General features: G+C 41.0%; 1 protein-coding gene across 3 annotated transcripts in view; it reads right to left on the minus strand.

Moving 5' to 3' along the window:
* Bicdl1 (BICD family like cargo adaptor 1) overlaps positions 1-16,150 on the minus strand; it is an 87,677-nt gene that overhangs the window by 68,764 nt on the left and 2,763 nt on the right. For all 3 annotated transcript variants that reach the window (XR_008719984.1, XM_055605709.1, XM_055605708.1), the window contains exon 2: positions 11,848-12,063. Coding sequence is in view for 2 of the 3 variants with exons in the window: in XM_055605709.1 (XP_055461684.1) it covers positions 11,848-12,063 (216 nt within the window). In the remaining variant the exon portion in view is untranslated. The remainder of the gene's footprint in view (positions 1-11,847; positions 12,064-16,150) is intronic.

Raw genomic sequence — 16,150 nt, forward strand, 5'->3', positions numbered from 1 at the left:
CGTAGGCTCTCTTTTAACAAAAGGCAAAGTTAGAGTTATCTACAGATATATTCAATAAACCAACCAGGAATACTTCGATCAGGCATGACTCTCCCAAGGTAAATAACTAAGAACAGGCTCCACAGAGAAGACAGCACTTAACCAGAGAAACACCCATATGCTAAAAGACTGTGAAATCACACCCCCACCCTCACCCCCACCGTGTTTAACCTACCCATTAGCAGTAGCATCCGTCTAGAGATGCTGGAACGAACTTCAGGGATGAATGCTGCTTTACGCACACCTGTTCTTGCCTAGCTGAAGTGATCAACAGTTTCTAATCCTTCTAGAACATCTTTAATTTAACAGACAGAAGTTGTTAAAAACCCAACCTGAAGCTGGGCACACAAAACAGTATCAACTAACAAGTATCAGCTGAAATGCCAACAAAATCAGTGAAGGTAGAAATACACAAAGAGGAGGTTTCTTTCTTATTGACTACCCATCTCTGAAGGTCTACAAAAGCCAATTTCAAAACAGCTGTTCACCAGTAAGCAATGCCAGGCCCTGCGTGAGGGTCAAAAACTGTGATCCACAGATTCCCATGAAAAATGATGAGCACCCTGCCATCCCAGTGGGAATGAGAGCAGAGGCAAACGTGGATGGGAATGCCCCTTTAGGAATTTAAATTACTGTTATTTGGATGAGTTAATTATTTACTTAGTGTGTGTGTGTTGCATAAGGACAGAACCTATGGCTGCAGGAATGCTAGGCAAAGTGCCTTCTGAGTGCTGGTATTAAAGGCATACTATAGCCCCACCTCAAACTGAAGTCCATTCAGCCACTGAAAATATTTTTGATGAGCAGCTGTTGTTCACTGTAAAATGTTCCAAGAACAAGGCCAGCTATGCATCCCAAGCACAGAATGACTCCTACATAGCCACTACCTCAAAGACTGCAATCCTGAAGAGACCTGGTGAAGAGTTGCCTCAGGGAATGCACCAAATGCAAAGCTGCTAACCTCAAATCATTTTCTCTGAAAAAATGAAGTCTTTCCAGGAAAGAATAGCTTTGGCTAGTGCACCAAGTGCCTTTGTTCTGTGGGAGTGAGGCAGGAAAGACTGACCAAGAAGTGCCGCTCCCAACAGGCAGGAAACAAAGAACCTGTTTTCGTCAACTTCCTCCTAGACACCTCACAGCTTACAGACAGCAACCCACAAGAGTTGTTGCTCTTCATAGGAGTAGGGGTGGGGAGGTATTACAACAAGAAAGAGTGGGCAAAGCAGTGAGCACTCGGAACACAGCTTAAGATCTCTGAGTAAACTGTGGGTGTACTCTACCTGTCTTAGTTTGCTTTCTATTGCTGTGGCAAAACAGGATCACTGAGGACAAGGAACTGGGGGCGAAAGGGTCTATTTCCACTTACAGTTGCAGTCCATCAGGAAGGGAAGTCAGAGCAGGAATTCCAGCCAGGAACTGAAGCAGAGCCCATGGAAGAACAATGTTTACTGGCTTGTTTAATTTGTTTTATATGACTCAGGAGCACCTGTGTAGGGACAGCATTGCCTACAGTGGGCTGGGTTCTCTTAATCAAGAAAATGCCTCACAGACTTGCCTCCAAGCCAGTTTAAAATCTACTCTGGGTTTAATTCCTGCAAATATATAAAAATTAAAAAAAAAAAATCTACAAAACTTGAGACACTCGTGACAGAGGCAAAACCAGAATTTCCGAATATCCTCAAAAGGATATTCACTAAAAAGCTCGGCTTCTTAAGAAGCCACCCCACCCTAGCTAGATACAGCACAGTTCACTGAAAGAACACTCTTCGGGTCCTGAGACCTCACAGACACTGATTTCAGTTGTCTGGCTTCACCTGAACAGCCCACAGGGGATCTTTATGTCAATCTCTCCATTGTCATCTTTAGACGATCCCTCTATGTAGACATCTTTGGTCAAAGTCCCTCTAGTCTAAAATGAAGGCTTTGAACCATCTACCTCAGTGATCCACAGTGACAGGCCCTTTCAGCTTCATGCTGCCTTTGGAAAAGCACCTTCTGTACACTGTCCCGAATACAGCTTTGAACTCTGGCACAGTTAGATACACTCATAGCCAGAATAACCAGGAGCAGGACTGCTCCTGGGTGTGAGAAATTGGGGAGGTACTTGTATGTTTACAGCAAGGAGAAACAAACAACCTATAGGGTATGCCTTCGAAAATGAGCAAAGAGATTATAGTACAAATCCAGAATAAATGAAAGGAGAAAAGTCATTTTAAGGTGAATTCTCAGGAGTTTTACTTTAAGAAGATGCCAACAGGCTGCACAGGAAGGAACTGCACACGCTCTATGAGGCAGTCACAAGTCAGCCTGGGCACTCCTGCAGCCACCTCCTCCAAACTACAGGCCACCATAGTCTGTAATGGTGGAGATGGCGTACAGCTGGTGTCCCTTTGTCTATAGTGCATGCTCCAGAGAGGATGGAAGACAGTACAATCTCCAAACCGAAACAGAGGCCAACTCTCCCACAAGACAAGAACATTTTTGCCCAAGAGCTAGAACACTCACTTCCCTTATCCATCAGCAAGATGAGAAGGCTACAAGCCAGTGAGCAACTGACCTACAGAGCAGGAAGGCACAGCGCCATTCAACGGAGGATCGAGGACTGCAAATCAACACCACAGTTCATCGTTCTTCTCAGCTCGCAGCAGCTTCAGGTTTTGCACAATTTCCCGAGTACCTACGAAGACTGTGCTATCTTTCTAAGCAACCACGTCACCATTCTCTTCTATAGCTGTCTGCCCAAGCACGGACATCCATGGTTCCTACGGCCACTGTTTTGTTTTTTTTTTAAACAATATATACTGTGTGAACATGAAATGGTTCATACAGTAGTCTATGCACACAGGGGTTAGTCTTCAGAAAGGTACAGTTCTAACCACGTTATTTGTAGTCTAATTATTTTAAATCATTTGAAAGCAACCATCAAGCTCTTATTGACTGCGCATCCCGATGGATACTTGTCAAAAACACAGATGGTCCTGTTTTCAAAGGTACCCATCCTGCCTGGCGGCGGTGCTGTCGGTGGAGGTGGCAACATCGGGCGCGCTCCTTTAGTCCCGGTACTTGGGAGGCAGATGCAAATGGATCTCTTTAGTTCAAGGCCAGCCCGGTCTACAGAGCACGTTCTGAGACAGTCAGGGATACACAGAGAAACCCTGTCTGGAGGGAAAAAAAAAAAAAAAACTAACCGAAAAATCAAAAAAAACAAAAACCAAAAAAAACCCCAACAAACCAAAAGCAAAGACAAAAAGGTATCCATCCAAGAACGCTATTCCTCTGGCTCTTCCGTGGCTGCTGCCACACTTGTGGGAAGTCATCTCAGATGTGCTCACCAACATCCTTCCCTGCCCACTCCTTCTAAAGCAGCTCCACTTCTGCGGCTAGTCCCACAAACCACCCTTCTCACCTGCTACAGTCTACAGATGGGTTTCGTTATTTGTATCTCTTCCTGCCGGCTTCATAAAAGAAGCGTTGGGTTCCCACTGTATTCCCAGGGCCTCCTCGCTCGAGAAATATCTATTGGATAACACATTAAAAAAGACCCCAGCACCACAAAATTAAAAACAAACAAACAAGCCAAAAAACAAAACAAAACCCTCCACCTTTACTCAGAAGACTAAAATGTAGGCAAGCCCTTAGAGGAAAAAAAATGAGATTGGTGGACTTGGAACTTTCCCAAGAAATAAGATTAAGTATTCTGTGTATCTCTTCAGTGGCCGCTATGTCCCTTAGTTGTTGAGTCTTAGGGATATGGGTATTTACCGTAGAAAGGTGTTATGAAGAGTATGAAACCCTCCAGGAAAGTGGCATTACCAGGGATATCTCCCTCGGACAGCATCAACCAGGATCCAAGAAGTGTCTTACTGGCAAAAACAAAGCAAAAGCTCCCCCCAAATATTCTTACTATGGGTTGGACTGTGTCCTCTTTTAAAGTCCAAATGTCATTTCCTCAGAATTCGAGCTTACTTGGAGAAAAGGAAATGTAAACAAATTAAAATTTACTTTATTTGTATGGGTATGCCTGTGCACCACTTGCATGCCTGGCACCAGCAGAGGCCATAAGCGGGCGTCAGATTCCTTGAAACTGAGGTTGTGCATGGTTGTGAGGCATTGTATGGGTGCTAGGAGTCAAACCTGGGTCCTGTGCAAGTGTAGCAAGTGCTCTTAGCCCTGAACCATCTCGCTGGCTCCCTTTGTAATGTCAACAATTAAAATGAGATCCTAAGGGAGGGTCCTAAGTCAATATAACCAGTAGTCTTATGCAAGGAGTGTGGATCTCAAAACAGAGACAAGACTGATGAATGCCTTTAAACCCAGCACTCAAGAGGCAGGGGCAGGTTCAAGGTCAGCCTGGTCCACATGTTGAGTTCCAGGACAGCTATAGCAACACAGGGAGACCCTGTCTCAAAAAGGAAAAAAAAAAAAAAAAAAAAAAAAAAAAAAAAAAAAAAAAAAAAAAAAGACAAAACAATAAAACAGAGACAGAGGGTAAACGAATGCAAAGAGGAACAACAGGGAAGCACCACCTACCAGCCAAGGAGACGGGACTGAAACAGATCCTCTGGTCAGAAGGAACTGATGATCCTGGCCACACCCTGACTGTGGACTTCCAGCCTCCAAAACTGAGAGCCAGAGTCTGTGGTATGTTGTTATAGTGGCCTCGGCAAATAAGTAAGTTCTCTATAAACTTTTACAGAGAGTTGGATGTGGTGGCACCCACCAGAGGTCCCTGATTTCAAGACAAGCTACACACAGCCTGTATGGAAGGGACCCTGTCTCAAAAACAAAACAAAACATAAACCTCCCCCATTTTATGTTTCCAGTTTTTAATTAGCAAAAAGGAAAGAAAAGAACAAAATTAAGTTACCTTGTCTCTTCAATTGAAAGTAAGTATTAAAATTTTCTTCTTTTTCTTTTGTTTAAATTTATTTATTAACACCATGTGGTTGCTGGGAATTGAACTCAGGAACTCTAGAAGAGCAGACAACACTCTTAACCTCTGAGCCATCTCTCCAGCCCTAGAATTTTTTTAAATTAGAAAACCTATATATGACCAGAAATCAGGATGGAAACAGTAGAAAATATACTGGTTTCCTATCTCATATCATACAAAAGTTAATTCCAGGTAGATTAAATATTCAAACATTAAAAAGCATTTGTTATGCTCAAGAGGGCAGGATTAATCAAAACACAAAAGAAAAACCATTTAGGAAATGGTTTCACTTTAAATACTTGGGGCTGGATGGATGGCTCAGCAGTTAAAGTTATATCCTATTCTTCCAGAGGACACAAGTTCAATTCCTAGCACCCACATTGCCGCACCTCACACCCAGCTTCAGCCCCAGAGGGATTCATCACCCCTCCTTCCACAGGCACTGCATTCCCATGCATGTGCGCAACAAAACAAAATAAAATCTTTTCTTAAAAGCCTACTTCTTTTTAATACAAGACCCCCTAAAGAGGAAAGCAAACAAGCAATTCACAATAAACATACAGTAAAAGACGCTCAACTTCACAAGTAATTCATGAAATGAAAATTAAAACAATAAAATTTCCATTTCACATACAAGGGATTGGTAAGACTATCTAAAATCTGATAATAATGAATCAGGTAAAGATGAGGACTACATACACACTCTCTCATGCACTGCTGATTAAGATGCCTTGTACCAAGGCTTTCAAGAAGCGGGCAATATTGCATAAAGCTGAAATGGGTCTACATTCAGATGCAGAAATTCCTGTTAATAGATTTAGTTACATAGAAATTAAATATATGCACATAAGAAAAGGTGCAGAAATATTCATCACAGAAAAGCTGTAATAGTGGAAAAACTAGAAGTTAAATGTTCACCAATAAAACACCTATATTTTACTGTATCTACATAACAGAATGCAAAATAAGTTCATATAAATAAACTGAAGCAATACCCAGCCTATATTACAACCTGAGTAAAATCAAAGAATACAGTATTGAACCCAGACAAGGAGTTGCAAACCATTTTCCATTATACTTCCATTTATCAAATGTCTAAAATATAAAAAATTATACACTCTTAATAAATGCCTATGAACACATATAATGATGTATTTATACATAAACATCCATATATGCATCAGTACAAAAAGTATGAATGGAAAGCTGATTCTAAGACAGTAGATAGCAATGAGAGATACAAGTGTAAAATGATATTTTAACCTTCTAAAAGACCTTTGATACACAAATAAAAAATGTTTCTTTGTATTAAAACAGGCACAAAATGCAAGATGCCCTGGGCTCTAACCTCAGCACTGCAAAAGAAACACACTCGTAAGTAAATCTCAACTAAATAAAACAAAGTGTTAAGACTTGGGCGGGTGGAGGGTGAGAGAGAAGGCCTTGCTATGTATGTAGTCCAAGGCTGGCCTCAGCCTCCCAAGCCCGATATAGGCATGTGCCATGACATCAGGCTTCAAAATGTTACGGTTTTCTAAATGCTGGGTCTATACTTTTCTCTGCAGTTTTCTGTATCCTTGTAATATTCTGTTAAGTTTTTAACTAGACAAAGCAAAAACATACAACATAATTCCATCCAAAGGGTCACTAACACCATATAATTCAGTCCTATAGACTGAGATCCTGCGTGGACCCTGGTAAGTAAAATGGGTCTAGAACCAAGGTTGGCTGGACACATGAGAGAAGGAAAGGAATAATTAATGTGTCTTTATAAAACTAGAGGCAAATGTATAAAATGATGACCTAATCAGTTTCTCCAAACTCTAGAGCTACACATTTTGAGGAAGGAAAAGCTCAGAATTCCGTAGGCAATTTTAAATCTCATTCTCCGGAAGAAATCAATCGGTTTTTTTCATTCTTTGGTCAGTAGGTGCTCAAGCTTGTCCCTCATGTTTCAAATATAGTAATATATTTTGTTTTAGTAATATAAAATGTGAAATTGCCTTATTTTACCTCTGACTGAAGTTTCTAACACGACTGAGGTTAGTTTTGAAAATAATCTTACTTAACTGCTCCTGAAGAGGAAACTGCTAAATCGGAGCCTGCTATTACTGGTATCACTGTTATTAGAAACAAGGACTGTTTCCTTATCCTTCAAACCACTGCTCTGGCTTTCAGCTGGCTTTATGAACATTCCATGGGGCCTCACCAGTGTCCTGAGAATCTCTAGCACCTGGAAACTATGTATCAGGATTCATAAAAATTCCCCAATTTAACCTTTTAAGATATGAACCCAGGCAAAGAGCACTGCCTTCGTCTCTCCTCTCTGGGATGGCAAGTCCCACTGTACTCCTGCTGTTGATAGTTAGGATGAGAGTTGCTGGAGAGCCTCTACCAGGTCCTGTTTAACCAGCAGTTCTCAATCTTCCTAACACTGCAACCCTTTAATATACTTCCTCATGTTATGGTGACTCCCAACCTCAAAATTATCTTCGTTAGCCTGGCGACAGTGGTGCACACCTTTAATCCAAGCATTTGGGAGGCAGAGGCAGGGGGATCTTATGGGTTTGAGGCCAGCCTGGACTACAGAGTAAGTTCCAGGAAAGCCAAGGTCTCCAGAAACCAAAATCAATAAAATAAATTTTTTTTGGTCGCTACTCCATAACTGTAATTTTGCTACTGCTACGAAATGTCATCTAAATATATATGTTTTACTGATGGTCTTAGGCAACTCCTATTAAAAGATCATTCAACCACTGATGGGGTTTTGACCCACAGGTTTAAGAACCACTATATTAAACCCTACTGTCACTGCCACCATGGTGTTACTTTCTAATTTAGAAAGCGAACTTACACTTTTCTCAAACATGTCAGCCTGAGTTAAAAAAAAAAAAAGAGAGAGAGAGAGAGAGAGTTTCTTAAGCACTAGAAGAGAACTTAGAGGGACATTTTGTCCAAATGACCAAATAAATTGGAGAAGGTAACTCCAACATATAAAGCAATGCTAGCAGATACAGGGTATCACGGAATATAATACACTCACTTCCTACCTCACTTTTAATATTTTTGTTATTGTTTGTTGTGGGTTTTTGGTTTGTTGGGGTTTTTTTGGTTTGTTGGTTGGTTTTTGGTTTTTGAGACAGTATTTCTCTGAGTAACAGTCCTGGCTGTCTTAGAACTGACTCTGTAGACCAGGCTGACCTCAAACTCACAGAGATCCGGCTGTTTCTGCCTCTGAGTGCCCAGACTGGGGCTGCACCACCAGGCCTGGCATAGTTTTTCCTTTTATACTTCAGATTCTTCCACTGTGAAGACATCAAAGTTTGACTAGATGCAGAACTGCCTCTACATGAGGATATACCAGTGATGGCAGCCACTTACACTGGGTACTGTGTGTGGTTTGAACCTTACATGTAACTATTACTCATCAAAACATGACCTGGTTAATGCTGTTTCCATTATATAAAGGAACACACTAAAGGTAAGGTAAAGTAACTTTCCTACATTCAATCAGCTAGAAAATGCCAGAGTTGGTGTTTAGCCCCAGGGCTGTCTGGCTTCCAAGTCTGTGATCTTCACTGCTGCCTTAGAAGTCTGGAATGGAGGGTACAGAAAATCTAATCAGTCCTGAATTGAAAGAAACTTAATCAAGTCATGTATCTTTCTTCCCTGAAGTTTTCCCAGATGTAAAATGAGAATGGTATCAATGCCTTCTCTCAGCATAATGAGGATTCAGAAGCTCATGGGATATCATACATATATACACACAGAATTCCATTTTAGCTAAAAAGATCTGTGGACACACAAAACATGTCCATGAATGTTTATAGCAGCCTTATTCACACTAATCAAAGAACAGAAATGGGAAATGCCCACCAGCTTGTGAATGGGTAAACAAACTGCTATATACAACAATGAGCTATTTCTCCATCATAACATGGGGTGAGTACTGATACATGCTGCAACATGCATGAACCCAGTAAACACAGCACTAAATAAAAGAAGGCACTCACACAAAAGGCACAGGGGTTCTGGATTATAGTGAAAAGTGTTTGCTAATGGCTACAACACTCCTTTTGGAAAGGTGAAATGTTCTTTAAGTAGACAGTAGTGACGGTTGCATAACTCTGTAAGCACAGTAAAACCACCCGACTGAACACCTCTAAAGGGTAACATTTATGTGTATGAATTATGTCTCAACACAGCTGTTTTGTTTCTGTTAAGAGCAACCTTGGAGCCCATGGCAGCCAAAGCAAATATATGCAAAAATAAGGTGGTGCATGCCTTTGGTCCCAGCACTGGAGAGGCAGAGGCAGGCAGATCTCTGAGTTCAAAACCAGCCTGTTCTACAAAGAGAATCCCAGGGCAGCCAGAGCTTCAAAGAGAAACCCTGCCCTGTGGGGCGGGGGGGTGAGGAGGGAGCAAGCAAACCTCATTAAACACAATGCAAAAACGAGAAACAAAACATGGCCTTCTGCCACTTCTGGTGGCTGCTATCTTGTCCTATGAGAATTTTAATTCCCTCCAAAGTACTTAGTTCCTCTCGCTCCTGAATACCCGTTAATAATAAAGTGCAATCTAAACTTGGTGCTGACAGAAGCCTCGGGGACTTGTCCTGCTTGCGAGGAGAAAGGAGGAGGGGAAGCCACATTCAAGGATAACAGGAATGTAGACCTGGTAGGGTCACCTGGAAGCACCTCGCCGGGATTTCCTACAACGGGACAGCTCTAAAGGCAGTGAGCAGTCTGCACGGGCGTGTGCTACTCCCTCTTACCAGAACAGGGGTTCTCAACCTTCCTGATGATGTGCCCCCTTCATATAGTTCCTCAGGCTGGGTGACCCCAGCCGTAAAGATTATTGTTGCTGCTACTTCGTAACTGTAATTTTGCTAGTTATGAATGGTAATGTAAATATCTGTGTTTTCCGATGGACTTAAGTGACTCCTATGAAAGGGCTGCTCGACCTCCAGAGCAGCCGTGGCTCACAGGTTGCAAACCACAGTTGTAGAGCGTAAACACAGGGCTTCTCTGGCAGCTAGGTAAGCACTCTACCTCTGAGCAGTATCTACAGCCCACATTTTCCCATTTTAATTTCAATAGTACTTGTTTGCAGCAAAAAATTTTAACTTCACTTTAAAGTTAAGGAAACGGAGGCATGAACAGGTTCATCAGGTTAACAATACGCAGAGTCATTTCCAAGTTCTGTATCGTGGCATGTTAAACATCTGCTTTCTAACTTCCTCCATCTTGCTCATGTATCTTTTACCACATCACATAACAGCAGGGTCGAGTCTGCACATGAACCTGGCCCAAGAAAATTTAATTTCTCTCTGATTGCTCTGGTTTTTGTTTTGCATTCTTTCCATAAATTCCATTTGAAACACTTGCTCAGAATTATATTAAACGTTTTTGAACAAAGAAAGCAATCTGGCCAGACTTCTCTAGTTAATTTTTCATGAATAATGAAAGACTCAAAAACCTATAAAATTTTTACAAGGATAGAAATTCCCTTCCCAGTTACTAAAAAGGGTTTCAGAGCTGATTCAGAAATGCTGATATGGAGCTGGCCCTGTGAAATGCCTTCTGGACTGTGCTACTCTTGCTTTCCAGGCAAGCCAACAGTGATAGTGTCTCTACATGAATCCAGAAAGCTACCTGGCTTTCTCTATCACTGTATCCTCACATTTCTCAGATTTGCTGGAATTTCTCTACAAGTAGCTCTTTTGCAAGCTACACAATATCATCTCTTTTTCTTCTTCCTTTCTCCCCACTAACAGTATTTAATTCATGCTTTCCTTGGGAGTCAGGAAGATCCTCATACCTGTCTCACCATCCCAAAGCAAAGCAAGCAACTGTGACAGCAAATGCTATCATGTGCTGTCAGCTATCACCTTGGTGCAAGATCTGAGCACTTACCACATCTGCCTCCAGCCTTTCTGCAAGACCACAGAAGGTACAGGGGCATAGGGCTGGGACAAGAGGCCACAATTTTTTCCTAGTAACTAAAGAATATCTAGTCTTGTTTTTAGCATACAAGAAACATTAAGGTGCAATAGTAAACCCAGGTCTTTTTTTTTTTTTTTTTTTTTTTTGGTTTGTGTTTGTTTGAAACAGGGTTTCTTTGTGTAGCCCTGGCTGTCCTGGAACTCGCTCTGTAGACCAGGCTGGCCTTGAATGAACAGATTCACCTGCCTCTGCCTTGCCTCCCCAGTGCTGGGATTAAAGGCAGGCACCATCACCTCCTGCATTTCCCAGGTCTTAATTTTTAAAAAGCATGTAAAGTTACAGACCATCCCCATATTTATTTAAAAGGAATGTGCTGTATTTAAATTAGGTTTTACTCATTTAACTCCCAACCACCTTCTTTGCGATGATTAGTCTTAGCCTTAGTTAATTACACTTCTGACATTATCCTATAAATGTGTAAGAATTTTTACTTGATGTGGTGATAAACCCTAACTATGGACACTCCTTTCATAATGTACACTCATCTCCCTAAGCTGTTCAGTTAAAGACAGCACCTCTAAGTACTGAATTAGTGAATCAGCAATTTTACAAGTGACAATGGACTTTCCGTAGGCAAAGACCTTTAGAGCCCGAACAAATACCACATGTCATCAAGTGCAGCACCTTTATCTTAAAGGTGAGAACATTAAGAAACTGTTTCACAGACGGTCTAACCATGGCATCTTGGCTCCCTACACCTTTATTATACTTGTTGATATCACCTGGGCTCCATACGCAAAGCCGTAGTTCATTCCCTAATCTACCTAGTGGAAGGAAAAAAAACTTGACTCCTTGCACACATACCATACCCTGCCAGTACAGAAGCGACCTCCACATTTAGCGCTTGATAGTTAAACCCTTGTGACTCACCCTGGTGAGTTGATCCAGCAGCCTTTGGTTCTGCTCTGACAGCTCCTGGACGGCTCGAGTTTTCTCCCGATCTGCCTCCCGAAGGTGGACCTGCTGCCTCTCCAGCTCATCCTGCAGCTGCTTCACATCAGTCTCCAGCTCGGACACCCGTCCTTCCCACTCCCCCTCTCGATTCTCAAATCGTCTTCTCAGTTCATGCTTCTCTTGTTCTAAGTGCTGGGGGGGAAAAAAAGGAGGATTTAAAAACTTGAAAATCCAAAGCCTTTTTCCTTTTCCCATTTTTCTTTTTTCCAGACAGGGAACACAACAAAACACTCTTATCACAGAGGGCATGTTGCCCAATTCACAGCTACAAAAATATTCTCCTCTTCTTGGAACACGGAAGGAGTTGTCTGAGAGAAAACATCATTCCTACTGGAAACACTTAATGTTTTGTTTATTCTCCCTGGGCATGAGGTTCTAGACTTGGGACTCAAATGAAATTTAACTAGTCATCTTTTGATTAAACTATAGTTTAAGCAACCTAAAAATGAGCCCAACAACCAAAATACTCATACTTTTTTTTTAAAAAGAGGTCTCTCCTGGAGGCATCGTTCATGCTCAACACCAGATAGTTACAAGCACTGAGGTGACTAGTTCAGGGTCAGTACAAGAAAATGACAGAGCTGATTTATGTTTAAGCTACTTGATGTATTTAGTGCTCCAAATCATAGCTTAATAGGTATTTGTTGCTATATATATAATATACTAATACATTTCCAAAATATTAAGGCAAGTTCAGTTTCAGGCCTTATTTTATGCATGTTGCTTGGTTTGTACACACGTCTGTGCACACGTGTGCCTGGTGCTGGAAGTGAGAAGGTGCTGGATTTCCTGGAACTGGAGCTAGATGGTTACAGGCTGCCTTGTGGGTGCTGGGAACCAAACCCAAGCCCCCAGGAAGGAGTCAGTGTTCTTCACCACCGCAGCATTTCTGCAGCCCAATGAGACCTATTTTAAGCCAGACATTATTACTAAGCCCTGCGTGCTTATTTCTGGCTCATCCTTTCATTCTTGACTGGTTACTGAGGCAGAGAAACTTTCTGAGGGGCACTGGTGATGAACAAAACAAACACAGTCTTTGTGTTAATGGGTTTTCCTGCTAGTGGAGGGCAATAATAAACCAAATTGTGTGTGAAAAACAGCACACAAAGTAAAGATGGTTTCAAGTAACTCAGCTAAAAAAAGAGTCCACTAGGATACAAAGTGAATAAACTGTAATTAATAAAAAAAATTTAAGAAATAATAACATTCCTTAATGGTAAATTAAAAAAAAAAAAAAAAGAGTCCACTGGCTTGAAGGAAACAAGCCTATCTTTTCACTTGTGTGAGATAAACAGCAGTTCAGATGAAAGTATGTTCTCCTATTTAAAAAGCAGTATGTCCAAAAGCCAAAAACTTCAAGTCTCATTAAAGTAACAATACTCAATCTTTGGTGCACTCGGGAAAGTTCTAGTGTAACTATCCAAAATTAAACTCCTGAGGACATTAGTGAAGTCAGTGTTCAGCAAAAGTTTCAAATTGACCACATTAAGGGGACCACTCATTCGGTTAAGGTCACTCTAGTATACAGGTCAAAAAAAGTCACATAAATTATAAAGGGAAAGGGAGCAACAAGGGAGAAATGTCTACTGCCCAGCGTGTAAACTGCTCTATGCTATCCTGATACTGTAAGACCTGCAAACGGAGGCTGTTCCAGTCACTTTAGAAACTTCACAAACATAGGATGCAGAAATAAGAACTAACTGCAAGCCTAAAACTGCAATACTTAGTTTTATCCAACATGAAAACTGAGCAGAAGGCAAAAGCAAGAACTCAGTAACCAGTGTTACTGAGAGGCCAGATAAATTAGGCTTGTGTTCTAAAAGAACAGAGAGACTTAAAAATATTCATCAAACAGCTGCTAGTGAGCAGCCCTTCTAAGCAACTGAAACAATCCAATCCACTTGAAGGGCGGGGTTCAGACAGGTGGTGCTGGTTGGTCTAATCTGTCCTTACATTTCTTTAACAGGAAACAACTCCCCATTTCAGGTGTCCCAACCCTTTGATAAAGGATAAGCAGAAATTGGCCTTTTGTACAGAATACAGCCTTTGGTCTACTCTAAGAAATTTCTCCTAGAATTATATTTTCACTTAAACAGTAAGTTAACCAGTAAAGTCTAAGGAGAATGTTAACAAATATACATATATTTATGCCTGTGCTTTCTTGTTCTCCAGGGTTCTATGATACTTTGAAAATTAACACCAAAATTATCAAGGCCACCAAAACAATAAAAGTCCAAGAGGAGCCTAAGAATACATAACTAAATGTAACATGGAATTCTGGAACAGAAAAGAGACATTTCGTACAAACCTTGGCAGTGTAAGGACTTTATTAATTATGGCATATGTTAATATTATATGTCTGAAACAAGACAAAACTGGATATGGGGAATGCGGATACTCTATTGGCATTCCAATTTTTCTCTAAATGTAAAAACCAACCATTTAAAAAAAATCAACTTTTAAAACAACAAAATTAGTGTTAAGTAAAATAAGATACTTGTAAAGTAAAGTCTAAGTAAAATAGGTACTTGTTGAAATGTATTTTTTGCAAAACTAGAGTGACACCATCCTCCTAAGTCCAGGCCACAGTTCATGAAAACCACCAGGGAAGAGCAGCGAGCACTGAACATACACCCGGGTCCCAGGCCCTTCTCCAAGTCTAGCAGTGACTCCCAGAGACTCATTTACGTCTCCCTCCATCCCTGTCTAAGAAAAGAGAGCATGCACGAGAGAGAGAGCACCCAAAGCAAGAGAATCGGCCTAGGGTGAGAACAGGAAATAGAGCAGAGAGGAGAGACCACTTTTGAAGAAATGGATAATCCACCCTCTGCCAGAATGGAAAAAAAAGGGGGGGGGGGAATCTGTACAATAATCTCCAGAGACAAACGTATATAAATAAAGTATGTTAGCTCATATTGTGGAAAAAAAAAATAAAGACCTGGGTAGATACATGTTTTCAAACCTACAGAACTAATTATTGATATAAAAGAAACAACCAAAAATGCCTTTCACTTAGACTTTTAAACATATGAACAATAAAATATATTCTAGTCAGGCTATATGTTAACCTTTAAAGCATTAAGTTAAAGACCATTAATATACCTTTAATGAAATAATAGTCTAGAATCAAATGCCTTTTGTTTGTTTGTTTTTTCCAGACAGTGTTTCTCTGTGTAACAGCCCTGGCTGTCTTGGAATTAAACTATATAGACCAGGCTGGCCTCAAACTTACAGAGATCTGCCTGTCTCTGTCTCTCAAGTGCTGGGACTAAAGGGGCGTGGCACCACTGCCCAGCTTTTACGTTTGAAAAAAAAAACAAAAACAAATAAAATACTGTGTGTGGCACACAGAGCTGGAAAGACACCCCAGAAGAGTAGGAGAGGAGAGATCTTGGAGATGGAGTGTTTGTTCTGAAATTAGAAAGGTGACAATTTTGACAAGCCCAAAATAATATCAGTCTCTGAGACCACCAACCACCACCACTACTAATCTTCGATTTCTGGATCCAGATCCCACTATGCTGCTCATAGCGGCCTCAGAAGTCAATATCCTTCATAGTGCCTGGAATTAGAACATGCCAACATGTGTCTAACCTCCAAACCAATTTGTGAGGAAATGTGTTTGGCGTCAATGTCTGACAGTTCTCAGAAAATAATAAATTCTTATTAAAGTAGGGCAAGGACCTGGGTTTGGTTCCCAGCTCCCATATGGTGGCTCATAACCACCTCTAACTCCTTTTCCAGATTTGACCTTTGTGGGCACCAGGCATGCATTTGGTGCACACATGCAGGCAAACACTCACATACGTACAAATAAAATTTTAAAAAAGAGTACACAGGGAGAGAAATTCATTTGTAGGCATCAGATCAAGCAGACCCAAGTAACTTAGTCACTCTCAACTATAGCACTAGAAGAATTAACAAGGGCACAGAGTATCTGCTCAGGGGTAGTGGTATTCTCAACATCATCAACTAAATACATTCGTTAGTTAGTTAACAAGCAACTAGCGAATATAGTTTCAAGTGTACACAAAAAAAATCTTAGAGTTGGGTACACTGCACACCTATAGTCCACTAATTGGGGACTGAGGCAGGAGAATCAATCTCTATCTATCTATCTGTCTATCTATCTATCTATCTATCTATCTATCTATCTACAGGTTTCTACCTATCTATCTATCTATCTATCTATCTATCTATCTATCTATCTATCTATCTA

This window comes from Psammomys obesus, unplaced genomic scaffold (assembly GCF_907164565.1).
Source record: "Psammomys obesus unplaced genomic scaffold, mPsaObe1.curated_primary_1811, whole genome shotgun sequence".
NCBI classification, from domain to species: domain Eukaryota; kingdom Metazoa; phylum Chordata; class Mammalia; order Rodentia; family Muridae; genus Psammomys; species Psammomys obesus.